Source organism: Numida meleagris, chromosome 1 (genome assembly GCF_002078875.1).
Source record: "Numida meleagris isolate 19003 breed g44 Domestic line chromosome 1, NumMel1.0, whole genome shotgun sequence".
NCBI classification, from domain to species: domain Eukaryota; kingdom Metazoa; phylum Chordata; class Aves; order Galliformes; family Numididae; genus Numida; species Numida meleagris.
Genome location: NC_034409.1, coordinates 12,072,701 through 12,092,306, shown reverse-complemented (window position 1 = coordinate 12,092,306; position 19,606 = coordinate 12,072,701). Strand labels below are relative to the sequence as shown.

At 37.1% G+C, this 19,606-nt stretch overlaps 1 protein-coding gene across 11 annotated transcripts in view; it reads right to left on the bottom strand.

Annotated features, from left to right (window-relative positions):
* Window positions 1-19,606, bottom strand: part of MAGI2 (membrane associated guanylate kinase, WW and PDZ domain containing 2) — a 735,464-nt gene that overhangs the window by 76,029 nt on the left and 639,829 nt on the right. For 10 of the 11 annotated variants that reach the window (XM_021384489.1, XM_021384488.1, XM_021384490.1 and 7 more), the window contains 2 exons: window positions 19,361-19,392; window positions 15,782-15,971 (listed from right to left, as the gene is read on the bottom strand). In XM_021384489.1, coding sequence (XP_021240164.1) covers window positions 15,782-15,971; window positions 19,361-19,392 — 222 coding nt within the window. The remainder of the gene's footprint in view (window positions 1-15,781; window positions 15,972-19,360; window positions 19,393-19,606) is intronic. The other variant, XM_021384481.1, reaches the window with a different exon arrangement.

The window sequence follows — 19,606 nt, the reverse complement described above, 5'->3', positions numbered from 1 at the left end:
AGGATTTTTAAAAAATCAGTTTCTTTTAAAAGTATCTTTAACTTCATTTGAAAGAGCTTATAGTTTTGGGTCTTGATGCCCTCAAAATATGAAACAGAAATTTTAAATAAAATTTGAAATAGTATAAAATGGAACAGTAAGTGGTTGAAGGATTGGGAAATTGTTTCTTTTGACTACCATTGAATAATCAGAAATACTTTGGGCTCATCAGCAAAAGCAGGACAAGCTATGAACACGAATGGTCTTTTCTACAAATTACATTCTAGTCTATAAATTGTGACAGCTTTTGTTGCATGTCAGCTTGTTGCCAGCCCCAAAAGACAATAAGGGTTGAGTAGGTTTATTTCAGCAAACTGTTCCTAATGTCTCCAGTCATGCCTTGTTTCCTCAGGAGGGGTGGGACTACAGATGGCTGAAATACTGTGCTTCAGCCACTCTCATTTACTGATCTCTCCACAGAGAATCAGTGGACATCTCACAAACTGCAGGGTTGGACAGATCCCAGATCCAGTTTTGAATTAAAACTGTTTTAATTTAGTCAGGTCATGCGAAGGCACACTCAGAATGACATACAATGTCTCAATACTATGATCATGCCATAAAAACCCTCTCTAGAAAGCAGCATGGTACATTGCTCCAGCAATGTATATTGGTAGAAATGAGACCGAGTCAGTCCCATATGCTTCAGCTGGTAAAATGCAAGTATTACCGCTTCATTAAAAAAATACGCTTTTCATATATTTAAAGAGAAACCCAAACAGATCCTAGCAGCTTATTATTCTGACTTTTTTTCAACTTATTTGATGTGACAGTGAATAAGAGAACAGATGAAGTGTGCATGTTAATGTAACGCAAAGGTTGTTCAAAAGTTGTGAGAGGTAAAGGAACTTTAAGATGAAAGCAATACTCCATCCTTACCTGACTTGCTTAGTACAGCAAAGAACGTGGCTTATTATTAGGGAGATGACCTTGCAGATAGACACAGTAGGATCTAACAGCAGGTCTTAACAGTCAAAGGCATTGTTTCCAGCAGTTGGTTACAAATTAAGCACTACCTTTTTTTTTTGTGCATACATGAGTGGATATGCAGAGTTGGGAATACATTAAGAAAGTATAAGAAAGTTTGGTTGTGAAAAGTACATGCTCTGGCACACAGACGAAGAATTCACTTGAACACATACATTTACAGTGCTGATCAAAACCAATGTCAGCATCAGACTCCAAAACAAGAGGCACTCATTTTTTAAAATGAGTCTATTTTTCTACTTGCCTAGAATGGACCAGGAAAGACGGATTGGCCATGAAAAGGTATATGGGGATACTCTTATTTTCTGAATTCTAACACAGTTTTGGATTAACTAACTGTGGCCATACCCTTGCTCAGAAGAACCTTTGTTTCCAAAGAGGTTAAAGTCTATAGAACCCATTCTCTTCCAACTCCTCCCAGGCAAGTGAGAGCTGCCTCTAAAAGTAATGCTCTTTTCTGTCCCACTGAGCAATAGAAATGGAGTGGGAAGAGCTATCTAGTCCATCATCTAGTCCAGCTCCCTGTTATTGCAATTTTTTTTTGTAAGCAAACAGCACATAAACCTTTCCAGTGGAGACATAACTGAAGAACACACTGTGTATCTGAGCCTGTCCATGGCCTTTGTCACTAGGTCACCTGCCTCCTCCAGCATTTTTACTGATTTTACGCTCCATGATTACACTTGTTTTTTCACTGAGATACCATATTATCATTCCCACTGACTAACTAATATACTTGAGAGCAGTTCTTCCGTTGCTGTTGCTGGTTGTTTCAGCTTTCATGCTGGTATGACATGACTCCATTGGCTGCACTGATGCCTCTCCATTGGTCTGGAGACAACTACTCCATAGATACCTGAAGTTACATGCTTGAATGTGGATCTGACTCCCACCATTTGTTTTTGTGCTTAGGTCACTAATAAAAATGAAACAGAAGAGCTATTGCAAGGCTTTTCACTGATATTATCCCTTCAGTTCAGAAACTATTCTTTTAGTACAACTGCTTATCCACTTTCTAGACATTCTTCTTTATATTGTGTTAGCCATTGTCTTCTCCAGGCTAACATGGAAGTGCATCAGTTATGACTGGCATTCAGTAAAATGTCTAGCTGAAATCTAGATTGATTAAAGATGTGTCATTACTTTGGTACAAAAAAATCAGTTACCAGGTTAGTCTGTTGCAAACAACCATTGGCCAACTCTTCTTGCATTATGCCTCAGTCTATCACCACACTGGTAATTAATTATCTTCAACTGAAAATATGCTCTAAAGTCTTGCTGATGATTAAATCTTTTTTCTCCAATTTTTAAAGCCGCATAATTCATTCAATATGACATGTTCTTACTACAGCAGCCCGTGCTTTGTAGATTTACTAAAAATCTCTACTATCATATGCCAGCTACTTCAAAATTCCTAAATGTACAGTGGTCAAGTACTCTTAACCATACAAATGAGTACATTTCCTCTGATATATCTTCAGTGCTTACTTCTCTATGACTCTGGCTTTTTTTTCTTTTGTCATCATGAAAGATTGTTAGATAAGCTAAATTTTGCATTTTCTTGCTGGAGCAGATTTTCAATTGATCATACTCACAAAGAAAATTACCTATACTTAAAGTAAAATGACACTTCTGTGCCTTACAATATACAGCAAACTGTTGGTTAATGTGACTTCGTTATGGAAAATAGGCCTTTTTTTTTTTTGCTTTAGTAAGCTATATTGGAACCTTATGGTTTGTGCCAGACAGGCAGTAATGAGCAGGTTTGCAGGTATAGAAGTCAAGCTGAAACTGAATTAGTATAGTCTTCTACACAGTTTACTTTTCCTTCCATCCAACGTAATTCACCTGAATGTCCTATGTCCTACCAGATTCACTGTAAAGAGAGTTTTAGCTTGAAGTCAATATTTGTGAATTTGTAATACAAGTATCATGTGCAAGAATAATGTTTCCTGCTCTCCTTTACTTTTCTGCATGTGTGCACTGGAAAAAGAACTTTAGGTTTTCCTGTTAGTAAATTCATTGACTTTTTATAATTATAGCATCTTGTTTATTTATTTTCCCCTGTGTAAAAGAATACTCTTAAAATAATCATTTGGCCTAGAAGAGACAAAACCAAATCTCTTTGCTAGATTATAAAACCAGCTGGCTCCCCATGAATTTAGGAGTAGTACTGGAAAACTGCAATGATTGCTGCACAATAAGGATGATAAAGAGAATTGGGAAATTCTGCTTTTTGGTTCCTGACTGGGAATTTGCTTCAAATGTAAAGGCACCAGAACAGATTGCTACTGAACAATAGTGAGATCTTGTAGGTACAGATGTGATTATCAGTTCCCAGGTACATTGCTGTACTGTATTCATTTGAATTCCAATGTGGATTACACACTGATAAGTGTACTTGCAATTGTTTCTAAAAGGTGTGTAGAGAAAATATATTTTTGAAGATGATTAATTCATTTTCTGTATGAGTCAAGTTGCACAAATGCCAAATGATTTTTACAGTGATAAAGCTGGTATTTGAAGCTATGCTGCAAGTGTTGAGAAGGATTTTTTTTCAATTAAAACTCATCTACACTGCAATTAAAGCAAAGATGAAGAGCTTGGTTGTAGTAATTTTACAGTCTTTCTGGATGTTTCCTCTTCATATTTATAGAGAGGAAAAGCTAGTAAATATAGATGCCATTATAAAAATAATTAAAGTTAAAAAAAACCATTCAAACCTATTCAACCTATAAACTCTACTGGGGTATACAAAACCAGCTTCAAATCATATTTAATTTAGGAGTCCTATGCAAGCTGTGTAGGGCTAGAAGAGACTTTAGTGGGATTGTCAAAACAGCCTTCTTTATACGAGCTGCCTTGTTTTAACTGTTCACTTAAGATTACATCAGGAAATGAAACACTGCTGTTTTTTAATCACATCCATTGCCACTTTATAAGACTTATGCTCATTCAAACATCAGAAAAAGCTGTTTTTGAAAGATTTTGCTTTTACGTTTTTACAGATCAAGATATATGTATGGTAGCGAGGAATGTTTGGATCTGCATAATAAATCAGTTCTGTTCTTTGGCAAATGAAGATATATTTAATTTCATTTTTACACAAAGTAATGCTTAAGATAAATTTTGGTCACGAGCTATACAGAATTACTAAGTTAAAGGGTGAACACTAACATGCAAAAGTGGATGTAAAACACTGTAAAACATACACAAAGACTTGCTCAGGAAAAATAAATACTTCTTGCTCAATATACAAACCTACTGTATAAAAAGATTAAGATTTAGCATTCTATAACACTGCAAAACTCATACAAAGATAAAATGGTGACTGGTCAGCCATGACTGGCCACAATCTAGAGAAATGATGAAAGAAAGAAGAATTACTCAAACATAAAATGAAGGACAATTAGTTTACAGCACAATGAAGACTGAATAATACTTGCCAGAGGAATCCACTCGAAAACCAGTCCTGGGCAGCACTTGTTCTGAATAGGAAAATGGGGAGTCAAAGATGAAATAAATTTCTCAATTTATTTAAAGATGCAGCATCACTTTCTCTGCTGTATTTTGAACTACCGAAGGGTGATTTCCAATTTTTATTACATATCTTTTTTCTCTTCCCCTCCTTCCTGACTTTATAGATAGAACATGTATGTGCTCCTGCTAAATGTAGACCTCTTTGTCCATTTCTAAGCAAAGTGAAAGAGACAGCATGATGGTAGTATTCCTTTAACAGAAGATTGTTTATGATGAAGATAAAATTGTTAATGCATTTATAATTGTGAAAGTTAGTGACAATATTTGTGCTTATTCAAGCACAGCAATAAAATGAAAGGTTTAATGGCTGTGTTTAGATGACTTGACCATTGCTTCTATCCAATTCAACTGCAAACTCTTTTATCATCATGAAGAACAAGATTTTGCTAGAAGCAAACAACTAATGGTTGTATGTAAAGGCGAATTCAGATGATTTCAATTCTCATGCAGGTAGTTTCAAGGTAGTTGCATTTTGCATACAGGGCACTAATCATTAGTTTATTTTCACATACAGCTACCTTGCTGGCATTAGAGGAATCTGGAACAAATCCATAGCTGAATTCACAGTCACATTTCTTTTGATGATTTTGACATGCTGTAACAGAATTTGTGTTACGATCCCTGCAGTATCCAGAATGAAATGCAAAACATCCCAGACCAGAAGTTATTCGCATTTGCCTACTGAGAGTAAATAGGTAATAAAGTGCTAGCACATTCACGTGACTCTAAACCAAAATATCATTACCAGTCACATTTCATGATATGAATAGGGTAAGATCTGTAACATCAGCATCTGTAGGGCAATGATTCAACTGCTGAGTGCATTTTACCCTCTTGAGACAGTTGATAGGAATAAGTACGTCATTCCAGGCAGAAAGAGCCCAGAGCATACAATGGGGGGCAGCACTTTTGACTAAACCTTCTGGAAATAATTGGATGTGGAGAGAGAAGACAGTATTGCACCTGTGGGTGGCTTGTTACCACTTAGGAAGAGTTTGGACTAAAGCTGCCTGTCTGGCTTTCTGATGGACTGCTTCCTAAAGGACTGCAATGGCAGCAGATGAGAAATTCATAGTTCAGTTTAGTCAAGACTGAGCTAAAGCTCTAGGATAAAGACATTATCCCAAAAATAAAGATGGATGCCACCAAATGTCTTATTTCTGTATTTTTTGGTAAGAATTTATAAGACTGCCATTACTGCTCATGGCTGCTCTTTCAGAAGACTGATACCCTGCTTACCTAAAGTCTAGAGAGTTGAGTGGACAGGAACACCCGTTGAATACTGTGCTCCAATTGTATTTGTGTTCACCTGTTGTGTCATAAGTTGTGTCATGTGGGCCACAGTGTTTTAGATTCTAGGTGTCTGAATCTAACTTCGGAGGTGAAAGGTAATTTCTTCACATGCTTTAGATTTTGTAAACTGATTTGAGATATCTCAAACGAGAGGTGCTATCTAAATGCAAATTATTCCATCAGTACAACTCTTGAAAACCACCACCTTGGAAACAGATGCTGCTCCACTGAAAGCTTGGAGAAATGATTCTTTTTACTCAAATCTTTTCAATGATTTTAATGTACAGAAAGCAATTTCATCTTGATAGTCTCAATAAGCTAAGCACCCAACCCTTTTCTGTTGATCACCCAGCTAGAATTATTCTTTTGAGCTGCTGTACCATTGGTTCATTCTGTTTCTGGTTCTGCTTCCAGGCAGTCTAATATCCCTTAGATTTGGCCTCAAGAAGCAGAGTGAAAGAAGCACAAATGTGCTCAAATTGCGACGAACTGGGGAACAATAAGATAGTAAGTTAAGATAGTAATTTTTTTTTTTTTTGTAAATTAGCAGTATCATTTGGTAAACTTCTGATTGTGCCCAAGAAAAGTGCCTGTCAATAAGCTAGTTTTCTTCAGAGCTAATGTAATTAAGTCTCACCTGGCTTTTGCTCCAATATGGGTATCTTTTCTCTGGAGAACCTCATTTAGAGACTCCTGGTGTTATTTGTCATTACTTCTCATAATCTACCATTTCACGTCTAGCATTTGTTTTTGTTGCAGTTCAGAAATTCACACACATGAAATTTGTTATTTTGCTATACTGAGCTGTTGAATCAAGCCTAAAAGTTCTTAAACATATGACTGCCAGAAAGATAAATCAAAGTGAAGACCTTCATTAGTTGTAAATACAGCAAAGCTGTGTTCTAATTAGGAGGAATCTGCTACCAGCAGTAGGGTCTAGGATCTTTGTAATTCTTTCTGGCACTTCGAAAAATAGAATATCATCTTTAAGAGTCTGGGCTCATGTGATAGGCAAGCTGTTAGCAACTTGTAAAAAATGTCAAAAGAGGGATGATATCTGAAGAACATTTAATATAAAATAAGAAGTTTTAGTAGCAACATCTGCCCATGTCAAATGTAGGCTATAGGTAGTTCTTTCCAAAACTCATATAACTCCAGGTTCAAAGACCCCAGAGAGAAACTGTTTCCAAGGGAAGAGAAAGGACCACAGAGACTGGTTCCCAGCCAGGCAGAATGCATAGAATTTCTACATGTCCTCATGCCTTGTATCTGCTAAGAACAAACTGAACTGGTAATTTTACCAAATGCTGACAGGCTGTAGCAAGATCTTTTTTATAAAAACTCGTGAATTACTTTTTATAGGAAACTAACCTTTACGTATGGCAGTTCAAAACTTTCCATGTACTTCCTGGCAGTAAGTGCATTTTGGCATTTCCTAATATTTGACTACATTAAACTTCCTATCTCCACCTCTCAGGAAATGTGGCAGCAGAAGGCATGTTTGGAGAGGGCAGCACAAAGAGACCAGGCTGCCCAGCACCACAACCACGAACAGACTTTTAAAGAGCACGCAGACGGCACTGCAAATATAGAATGCATTACAATTAGTGCAAATTTTAATGAGGGAGATGAGAGAAGGGAGATGAGGGAGGCTGAATAGAGGATTCACCAGTATAAGCAGAGCCTCTCCAGTGTCCTCCCTGTCCACACCCTATATCTTTTACTTCTGTAAAATTAAAGCAGTAATGAGAAGAATTAGTTATTTTTTATAAGTCTCGAGAAATCACAGTCAAGGCATCTGTATAAACTGATTTTTTCCTCTCTTTTGCCTTTTTGTGTTTCTCGTAAATGTCATCTCAATAGATTAAAAAACCACCTTAAAAAAGAACCGTAGGTAATCATTTACCCAGCATCTGTGCAGACTGAAACAGACATAAAGACATTTCTGAAAGGAGTCTGCCTATCTCCAGGTGATCCAGTTCTGCTAATTTCAGGGGCCAGCTTTGGATAATAGGAACTCCAGTAGCAGCCTACACACAGAGGCTGTCCTTCCCATGCAAACATGTCTTTTCCTTTCCTCTGTCCTTCACAGCAGCAGCTGAACATGTATGTGCTGGCTGCAGAGCCCTCCCTGCTGTCTCATGGAGACGGTGCAGCTGGAAGGGCAAAAGAGGAGGTGTTTTTGTTGACACAGACTGTTTCAGTAGCAGGAACTCCTCCAAGGGCTGTTTCACTGATGACACTTAGCATGTTGGAGTAGGTGGCAGTGCAAAAGGAAGCTCTGAATTGTGAGGCTGTTTGCTGCTTGTTCGGTCACCCCATGATTTACCTGGTGAAAGATCAGGCCCAGCCCATCTACTCCCTGTTGGATCCACCTGCTCTAACCTGTTCCTGAAAATTCCTGTTTACTGTGGCTCTACATGCTCTTCAAGAAATCTCTAGCAGTACTTACAAAATATCCTTACGTCTAGAGTTGCTTTTGTAATTTTTATCAAATCTAGCATGCTGCAGTTTTATCCTACTACTTATTAACTGTGTAGACAAGGAGAACTTTCTACTGCTCTTTTCTTCTATAGTAACTTTCATATTTGAAGATTTCTTCTAGACATTCCTCCTTCGTGTGCTAATCCAGTTCTCTCAGTAAGATGGATAAAATAAAATTGAGATTCAGACATGCAAGCTCAAACAGTGGCTACGATGCCAACCACCTGTGAGATATCTTCTCCATCATTACTAGGAAAGTAGAGAATTCACAATAAATAGGATAAAAGTTTCACTGCTTGACTTGTTCAGTTCTAGTTTCTTTTCCTTATAGAAAGTGGCTAATAGCTGTTTCCATTGTCTTTAGAGTTGGTTACCTCTCCTGAACCAAATGTCTCACATTCCAGTTATCCATCTGTCTACAGGAGGAGATAATAAAGATTCTAATTTGACAAGGTCTTGTTTCTAGAGGAAGGAAGATCTGTAGTATCTTTTACTGGACCAGTTGTTATACTGGAAATAAAAGACAAGGTATTGGCTGTAGAATTGCCTCTATCAGAAGTAATTTCCAATATTCCTAGATCTTATTTCTAAACATCGTAATATAAAGTAAAATTTCTAGGAATTTCTAGACACTCAGAAACAAGGAACAATACGATCTTTCCTCATGACTAACTTCAAGTTAAGCACACAGTTAGTTATATCACGAACTCTTACTTTTTGCTGGGGGAGCCCAGGAAAGATTTGCTGTACACCAAGATTTTGTCCATATCAGTGGAAAGGTAAGTTTGCTATTAGAAGATGGGAGAGTAAAAAGCTTGTAGGTCTGGATTATTATTTAATTTAAAATAATGTACAGACTCTCCATTCATTTTAAGGATTCATAGTTTTGAAACTGAAATCTGCAAAATGTTTATGAAAATAAAATAAACGATAAACCAAACACATTCCTGAAATGAAAGTGATGTTTCAGCTTCTCAGTTCTACCCATGATTTAGGTAAAGGAGAGTTTTACAAATGAACGGGATGAATATGATCATGTAATGATGTCCTTTCCAAATGTGGGCAAGGAACAGACTGAAGCCGCACACAGGCAATGCTGTTCCCATTGGTCTCATGCCCTGCTCTGCTGGAGATGATAACCTGTGACCAATTTCCAATGCTTGCAAGTCAGTTTTCTTACTTAAATTATTACTTTAACTTCTTATGTGCACCTTATCACTTTGCAGATGAAAATCTATTTGTGCACCTCTTAGTAAACTGCAAATTGTTTGAGAGAAAGGAATACTGCATCTTTAATGCTGCAATCAGTTGTAAAACTGACACATCATATTAGGGTAGGTTGTTTGGGATCTACTTTACAATCTAACAATCAAAATCACTTTACATCCACAGTACTGTGATGATGGTATTCTTATAATTCCATTTGAAAATGCTTTTGGTTTCACTGTCAGGTCTTATAACCAACAAATCCATTTTGCCATGGTGAGTAACTCTTTCTGCAGTGATGAACACGAAATTATTTGAAGCTGGTCTGCTAAATTTCCTTTCCTTTCATTAATAATAAGTTCTTACTAGAAAAAATAAAATAAATGATTGCATTCATTTAGTAATATGAAGTCTTAATCTGTTTCCAGCTCTTAATCTCTTGCTTGGGGTAGAAAAAGATATAAGGAAAAGAAATACCCGTTCTGCCTGGAAATTCCTTGGAGAAATTATCTTCCTACAACTCAGTTGCTCATACTCTAGTTCAAGGACCAGTTTGATGCTAATACACAATAATTAGTAACTTAGTCTATTATTTACTAAGTGAAAGCCGGCATATCTCACTGAGGCAGGAACTGGTGAGCAGAGAGGCTGAATGATGCGGCAAACTGAGCACAAGGAAAATTCCAAACTAGAACCCTTCACCCATACAAAAAACTGCTTCATATTTCTATAATACATCAGATCACTATGTATTAAACACTACCGTAGCACTTCACATTACACTTATTAGTTTCCAATTAAATATATTTTAAAGCACCATAAACAAGATGTGAAATTCTCTGGACTAAAGGTAAGCAAAAGTGGAAAAAAATTAAAAGCCTTTTTTTTGGGGGGGTAGGGAGGGAAGGAAGGAAATACAGTCTGAAAAAATGGTCATAACAGTTATGTGAAAAAATTTCTTCAGTTTTTTAAGAGTGCAACTGTGCAGGCCTTCAGCCAGCAAGCACCAAGTAGAAAATTCTGGTTTGATGGAGGCTGTGCCATAGACCCTCTCAGGTGATAGTGCATTCAGTTCTACAGACTCGATTTTTTTTTTAATATCCTATGAGTATCAGAGTTAGAAAACTCTGATGGCCTTAATATTTTTCTGCAAAAATGGTATTTTCAAAGTTACACATTATTGATCTGTATAACGTTGTGTGACAAATCTTTCCTATAGCTGATAATTGAAATTGTATCTATTCTGAATTTCTGCAATGATATTTCAGAGGAAAGGCAGCCTGGGAATTTGTATCAAAATGCCTGACATGACCCTAAGTGAATGTCATTCAGAAGTTTCTATGAGAAAACACTCTTATTTCATAAAGGCTAATAATATATTATGCTAATAAATTTACTATCTACAGGCTTCTCAGTTATTGGTGGACTTTGCTTTTTGGTTGCTTTCCAGTTTATCAGAAGAAAAAGGAGTTACAGTGCATAAGACAGATAGATGGTAAATTTGAAGAGAACTTGGGAAATTCATGACACCATGGTGAGGAGAGAAATTAACATGGGAGATTTTGAAAGAAGGGGTCTTCGTCCTCCTAAAGATGGAGCTATAATTGTCCAGACTTCACTTTTAATGAGAGCGTATCACTAGCTTATCTTGTTCTTCCTACTGGCATTTCTGTGTCACTTTGCCAGCCCTGAACTACAACACTGACTGAAAGAGAAATGTAGCCTAATTACTATGAAGAGATGTTTCATTTTGCTGTTTTCTTTAGAGAAACATAAAGCCAAATTTATATTACACATTTTATAATGGGAGATAAATTATAGCATTATGATTCCCAGCAGCTTTGTGTCCCCTGTTTGAGTGATGTGTGCATACGTAGACCTCTGAACAAAGTCAGTCTTTAACTGTGTATTTACAGAAAGTAGTGTTCCATATAAGATAAGGAAAATGTTTAAAGGCAAGAATGTTAAATTCAGGAGAGTAGGTTTTGCAGCACTCCAGTTACAACTGTAACAAGTGGTTCACATGGACTCACAATGTTTTTTATTAACATGAAATTCCTGATCTGAGGTGTCATGTTTGATTTTCCTCATGATAATGAGGTATGATTATCCTCAGAGTCACAGTGCTGTCATTTACACTACAAGAGTTTTCATAAGGAGAAAGAAGTTAAAGGTTTTGCCTTTAAGACATCTAAATTGTATATTTGGATGGAAAATATGAAAAATAGTCCAATTATTTGAGCAGAGATTCTCCTCCATTTCTGAGTCTGGTGAAAAATGTGGACAGCAGAGAGCTGCATAGGTTCTCTTTAATGGAGGGAAGAAAAAAAAAGCAGAAGAGATGTAGCTGCAGAAAGGAGTGAGAAAGAAGTAAGAAAACAATTTCCCTTCTTTTACTTTCAGACAGCTATTTTTGAGGATGTGACTTCATCAATCTTGGGAAGCACTTTATGCTCCTTTTTGGCTATTTTGAGCTGTTGAGCAGAGCTGATGGCAGGTGACAGCAGAGAAAGGTGGCAGCTGATAGGTAAGAGCTGACAGGCAACAGCTAACAGGTGACACAATTTTCCAAGGAGCTACAACTTACAAAATACAGCTGCACTCCACTTTTGTAAATATGCATCATTTGATTTGTCTCAAACCCATATTGGTAGAACAGACTCTGCAAAACCATTTCAGTGCAAAAGAAATAGTCCTTTGTAACTCATACGTGATCATTAAAAGTTGAAATCTCCCTATTGCACATGGTCATGCAGGGCCTTCATACACCTGGGGCAGAAAACGCTTCTGTAGAACGAAAAAGATCTTCTTTAGTGGTGACTTCATGCTTGGAGACCCTCTCTTGCTATCAGTAGGTAGGGGTGAGCATATGTAGGGGCTAGAGCAAAAGCTTGTGATAAGGCTCCTTGGACCTAGTTCTTGCTCAGCTTTGAGTCACATCACTTGTGCTCACACCACTGCACCGTGATGCACCACGCACCCGTCTCCTTGATGGGGAAGCAGGAGGCTTTGATGAGGTCCTGCTGAGTGCTGACTGCAATGAGATCCTCTGATAAAAGGATCCATAGAAATTCAGAGCTATAGCAGTACGAAAGTGAACTGTTTAATAACAGCATCACCATGAGGGAAACCAAAATCCAGCACTACTCTTTCTTTCTGAGTTTTCCAGGTCATGATTGTTCGCTTTCTTGTGCTATTTTTAGGAGATAAATCTCTTTCTTTTCAGGTCTTGCCAGGAGATAAGGCAAGCTTGCTTTGAGATAAGGAGGACTTGAAAAAGTCCCAAAGTAGCTGAACTTTTCCAGTGCACTTAAAGACAACTAGCTTGACACAGCCACATGGCAGGAAACTAAGTATGTATTATCTTGGAACTGCCTCCCATATACTCAATTTGGATGACAATTTCTTGACTCAGTAATGGATTTCCCGCATGTTTTTTCTCTCACTTCAGGAAATGCTACTGCTATGTAAAGAATCAAAACAAAATAAAACAATCAAACTAAACAAAAACAAAGGCATGACAAACTGAATTTGCTAATGTGCTTATAGCATTTATGAAACAAAAGTGTCAGGGACATGAAAGATGCTTCGAAGCAGTTGTCTATGACCAAGGGATATGAATGATTGCAGAAGCAATCTGGTTGGGAATAGCAGAATCAAAGCTTAGAGAAAAGGTTTTTAGGATGTGACAGTCAGAAGAGATTAAAGCTTTCAAGTATAGCTAGAAGATCAGGACACTTAAAAATCTGAGGAGTGCACTCTTGCTTTTCATCCCTCACTTTCTTATTTTAGGCCTAGGAGTTTCATGATTTTTAATTCTTATTTTGGCTAGGTTGCCAGTTTCCATTTGCCTCTTGGACAGAAATCAAATGCAGTTATATCATTTAAATACAGGTTTTAGCATAATTCCAACCTATGAATTATCCATTCTTCCTCTGGCATACCATGTGCTCATGAACAAAGTAGATTATACCAATCAAAGACTGGAATTCATGTTGGTCAAGGAAGAAAGCAGAAAATTCATAGAAGGCACCCATGAATGATAACGAATCACTTCATTCTTTTATTGAATGGTGTAATGTATCTTCTGGTGTACTGTGTCACTGGCTTAGGTTGTAAGCTAATCTTTGTCCTTGACATCAGTGTTCCCACAGCCCTATGAAGGGCAAACATTGACTGAGCCTATTTGCTTTCATTAATATTTATGGAAATTACATTGGTAAGGAACTATTCATATTGATGATCAATACCAAAGAAGGTGCAATATAAATATCTCATATATAAATATGACATATATAACTTTTTCTTAATTGTCTTTCAAATGTATTTCTGTTGGTGTAGGAAATCTGTGCTTTTCCACTCTTGGCTTGGTGGCTTTAACCACAGAAGAGAGTAGTGACCTTGTTGAATGGAATATTCAGATTTTTGCTTAAATGCCTCACATCTAGAAAATACCCATGTGTGAAGCAATTATTTGTAAAAGATTTTCCTCTCCTTAAAGCAATAAACAAAGACAAGAGGGTTTTCAGTACAGAGGCTTAAAACTCTTGTTAACTATGAAATACTTCACTTCTTAAATTTCCCTTTATAGTTCCAAATCCCAGCACTCTGTGGAATGGCATTTTTGCTCTGGCAAATCTTTATATTCTTTATATTTACATGTAATCTCTCTCTCTATAAATGTATAAACACACTGAAACAGTTCATAATCAAAGATCAAACACTTTTTATAAGGAGTCTGATGTATGTCCACAGATCCGTACTTATTTTTATATATATTATTTGTAAATAAAATACATGGTATTGCTGAAAAATGCCAGCAATTTGTTTAAGCACTTAGATTTAAACTTTGGAACTTCATTATAGGCACTTACTGAAAGAATGGAAAAAAAAAGTAAAAAGGAAGAAAAGTCTGGACAATGAAAAGTGAATTTTAAGGTGACAATTTTGATTCAAGGGAGTTCCACTTACATGGTTGCTTACAGGGTGGTGGAAGATGGTGGCACTTGCCGTAGTGGCAAACAATAGAGGAATGTGAGAGGCAATTTAGACACTAGGGTTAAAATTAATTTAGAGTTGGTGTAAGTTCAACTCTTATTTTCCTGCAGCATATCTATTCTGCTTAAGACTGGAAATACCAAAGCCAAACAGGAGGTGCTGATGTTGTAACTGAAGTATTAAGAACAAGGCACTGAAGAACCCTGTGTTGGGGACAAATGCATATTTCCTTTGGAATACCATTTTGCAACTCCCAGATTACAGATTATGATAGTTTAGGTTAATCTTTGTGTCCCAGGGCTCATCTAAAATAAAGAGGTTTATTGCTGTGATGCAATATTTTGTGTAATTAATAAAGTAATTCAGGCTATCAAATAAAGTAATTTATAAAATGAATTGAAAGGTGATGTGTGCAAGTAAAAACTGCTTTGAAGAAACTCTCAATTTTGAGGAAATGTTCTTTATGGGAAGGAATACACGAGTTTAACCCCTTTTATTCTTGTTGTGGAATATATGTGGTATATTACTGCCCAGAGAGGTTGTGGATGCCCCGTCCCTGGAGGTGTTCAAGGCCAGGTTGGATGGGGCCCTGGGCAGCCTGGTTTAGTATTAGACATGGAGGTTGGTGGCCCTGCCTCCAGCAGGGGGGGTGGAGCTTGATGATCCTTGAGGTCCGTTCCAACCCAAGCCATTCTATGATTCTTAAAGTTAAATCAAGATAGGCATCTTGATAGCTCAGTACTGTTCTGTAAGTTTACTGTAAGTTTTACTGTAACTGTAAGTTTCTTTCTAACTACCAAAGACAATGTCATAACTTGCAATAGTCATTTTTATAAAGTGAAAGAAAATGGAAGTTTCATTTATAAATGCTGATCTGAAAGCAAGTGTAACAACTTTATATTGATAATTTCACATCCTCTTGTTGGTTAATCATAAAGAAAAAAAGCACATCGAAATAGAGTGGCATATATACTATTCACTAAGGACTTCAATCAAAATGGGGAGAGTGGAAATAACAGGAAACAAAACTGTGAAAGACAATCCTTAAAATCTATGAAGATCTAGGAAAATATGCAAGTGCAGATTTTTTGAAATGCCCTATATTAACTGGGATTATAGTTTCTTTCTTTAAATCACAAAAGTTAATTAAGGAAAGTTGTGTCAGCAATGGCACATTCATAGGAAAAAACTGAAATATTAAATGGCCAGCAGGATGAACAGGATTTTCACTTACGCCTACTTTCATAAATAGCTCTTGATTTCTCATACAGCTCATATGGGTCAGGTTTCCGCGGATCAAAGGCCTCTGTTGAATCGGGAAATGAACTCCTGTGAAGAGTGGGTGGGTAGGGAATATTCTGTGGCATAGCTGGAGCAGATAGGCTTGTTTGAGGGCTGCCTTGATTCTCCCATCGTTCCATCACCTGGAATAAAAACATACAGAGAATAAAGCTGTTTTGCAAAAACTGCGAGTGCCACTATCAGGCTAAAGACAATTTCAGTAAAAGATAAAGCATTTTGTAAATTATCAAATCCCTTAATTGTCTTCTGAAAGATGTGCATTGTGCTGCTTTAAAATTACGTGGTTAAATTTGTCATTAGTTGCTCATGGGAAGATGTGATCTTTCTCAGATATGATGATCCTGTGTGGATTAAGACCCAGCACTACCCTGCAGCACGTGGAATGCCTCTTACAGAACGCTCTGAGCTATTGGAAAGCACTCTGCTAAAGGCAAAATCTGTGTGACTCTGAAGATAAAAACTATCAGGTTCAGCAGAATACATAACTGAGGAGAGTGCTTAACAAAGAAATGCCCAGGCTGAATTGCAACTGAATGATCTTAATGTTGTATCTTTTGAGAACGCATGAAGATACCTAGCTGCAAAGGGAGAAAGAAAAAGATTACTGTAACTGCAAACAAAATTTACAGCTTCACATGAAGAATATACAACCCCCAAAGGCAAAATTATTAGAGCAGCTATTTTAGCAGCTAGTTGAATGATACAATACAGAACAAGGTGAGCATTAATCTGATGCAGATTTCTTCATTGCTTGTGGTTTCTTTCTTCTAACAAAAATTACACTGTTGTCATCCAGCCAAGTTCCCAAGCACAGGATAAGTTTTTCTGCTCTTCCAGACCATTGAAAGTGGTGAAAAGTACACTGAAATGTATTGTCTATTCATGAAAGCTACCTCAATCCAACCTTTCTTCAAGACTGCCTTTATTGGTCTCTGAAGCACATCAGTCTAGAAGGGAGATAATATGCACTGTGCAAAGACAACTTAGGGATATTGGGGATTTCTATTTTTGAAGGAGCTGGCTACTAATTAAATTCCATTAGCAAATATGTTTGAAGAGGTTAAGTTAAACAAAACACAAATGTTTATCCCAGACAATGAATATTTGACTTTGCCTGTTACCCCTGCTGAAGCAAGGGCTGGTAGAGCCTCCAGAATAGTGTATGCTTTCATATTGTCCAACAATCAGTTAATTCAACAAAAAATTACTCTCAGAAGCAAACTGAACTGTAATTAAGGACTGCCAGCTTCTAGTATTCATCAGCAGTGCTTTATCAAAGATGACTGCAAGTCTACAGAAAGCCTGCTGTATTTTATAAACTTTATAAATTGTGGTTATCCTTCAGCTCCAGTTCCTTGGTTTCAGAAGGTATTTGGCTCAGCAGGTGAGCTCTGCTCAGACTTTTTCAACAACTATTGTACAGACTACAGATGCTTGGGAGTCTCCGTGAAGAACATGCTGAGTGACTCTCACTGCACATCCCAAGTGATCTGATTCTGTTAACTTAATACATTGAAACAGAATTTGGATATTGGCCTTTTCAGTTGTTGAGGACCTTATTTATACCTCGAGCTACACTTTTGTCAGAGTTTTGTGGTAAGTAGGGCTGGTTCTTCAGAAACTGAAGAAAAGGAAGGTATTTCAGTAAATCAGGGATGACTCGCACATTTGTATATATTGGGTATCATATTTAAATTGAGAAAGGGAAGTATTAATGCTAACAATGAAGATACGGAATATTGTATTCAATTCTCACCAACGTTGCTCAAGAAAGAGACATTTAAGGTGCATCAGATACAAAAGATGGTGTCTGGGTTGTGATACAAGAGACAGTCTGGGTGTGTACATCCTGTGCAATAATGTGCCATATACTTCAGTTATTATTGAAATAACTTAGGTGCAGGAAGGTATCTAATGTACATTCAGGTATCTTTTGCAGAGAAATGAATGCATCTTATATTGAGCAAATTAGCCTGAGTGGTAAGCCACACGAAAATCACAGTAATACTTCCAATAGTGCCTCCAGCTCTAAAGGAATGACCTAAGATATAAATAAACATATACACAGGATATAACTGTATTACGGAAGGGTAAACTCAAAGGTTTCCAGAAACAAATCTGATTATGACCCCAACGCTTAAGTTGGGGTCAGTACAAATTCCTTATACAATAATGGAGAAAAATGTTTAGGATTTGCCTTCAGTAAGGAACATGAAAAAGAATAAAAGTCAATGAATCAAACTACCTATTGTTGCTATGAAACAGAAAGATGTGGAACCCAGTCTAGAAGTGAAAGTTTCCTAGTTTTTAGAAGATAGCAGAGAAATAGATAGAATACTTACCTCTTTCAAAATGTGAAACTGAATAGAATTAAAATATTTAAAGAAGGTTTTAAAACAGAGAGGAAAACATAATTATCTTTGATGAACAAACTTTTAACTGGAGGAAGGACAAGAAATGAGATCAATTCACAAAGTCCACAAGCAGAAAAGAAGCCTGTTTTGGGGTCATATCCTGCTTTTCTTTCCTGCTGCACACCTCCAGGGTTGTGCTGCGGTGTCAGCAAGGTGCTACCTTATTCTGTGAGCCCTGGTCTGCTTGAAAAAACATTGCATGAAAAACTGCAGTACTCAGGTTGTGAGCACTGGCAGTGTAGCTCCTTGGCTTTTCATCAAGATCCAAGCTCCCTATTTCATCATTATTTAAGTGAGATCCAGAGTGGATTGTCTCAGACAGGCAGGAACCTGAAACTAGTGAAAATGGCCTAGCCCTTAGTTGACAGATACACTTTTACAGGGGCCTAGAAACATCCAGTTAATTTGATCAAGATACAAACTTATGGTGATACAATTGTGCCAGTACATTGCATCTATCCTCTGATATTTTACATCAAGAATACCACAAGCTGAAAGCAGTTTGATGGAGTTGCATCAACTGATTAATTAATTGTTATTTGTATTTATCAGGCTATGAAAATAATTTTGGTTGTAATAAACATGCCACTATCCAGTATGAATGGATGTGAAGTTGTCAAGTTTTAACATTTAAACACCCTAAGACAAAAAGAAGAAAGCTATAAAAATGGCTCTAGATCTACTCATGTGAAAAAGAGTGAAAATTCTCTCAAAATGTTAACCTCAATCCACTTGTAAAACAGAAATTTGCATGTTTTCTACTGCAAAGAAATGGCCAGTGAGCTTGGAGTAAGTGATGGTGCCTTCTGCTGCCTTCTCCTCCAGACTCTAATTTCTGAGCCACTATCCTTTTGGTTCCTGTCACCCATCCTAAAGTTCCTTTCTCCAAACAGTACTTGGCAGACCCTAAGTACATGGATCTGCAGAGCTTATTAATGAGGCCACCCCTGATGCTGTGTCTCACCTAGAGCTGGGGTACTGCTGAGAGGTGTCTCACGAGCTGGGAACAGGTGGGTTAGATGAAAGTCTACAGAAATTTGCTTTGAATGATAGACATCTTACGAACTCAATGTGTATAATTTTGAAAGGGAACTTACAGGCTTTGGAGTTTTCCATGGAGAAAAGAAACCTGAAATAAACAAAAAATAACATTAGCAGATTTTTCCAGTGCTTAAAGGATGGAGGCTCAGTGGTGTCTTTGCTCCCATTCTCATACGTGTCTGCCGATAATACTGACATATTAGAAAACTCTGTGCACACAAAAGGAAGAAATTACAATCCACAGGGGATAATTTCTAAGAAAAATACATGCATATATATATAGTAAACATATATATATATGT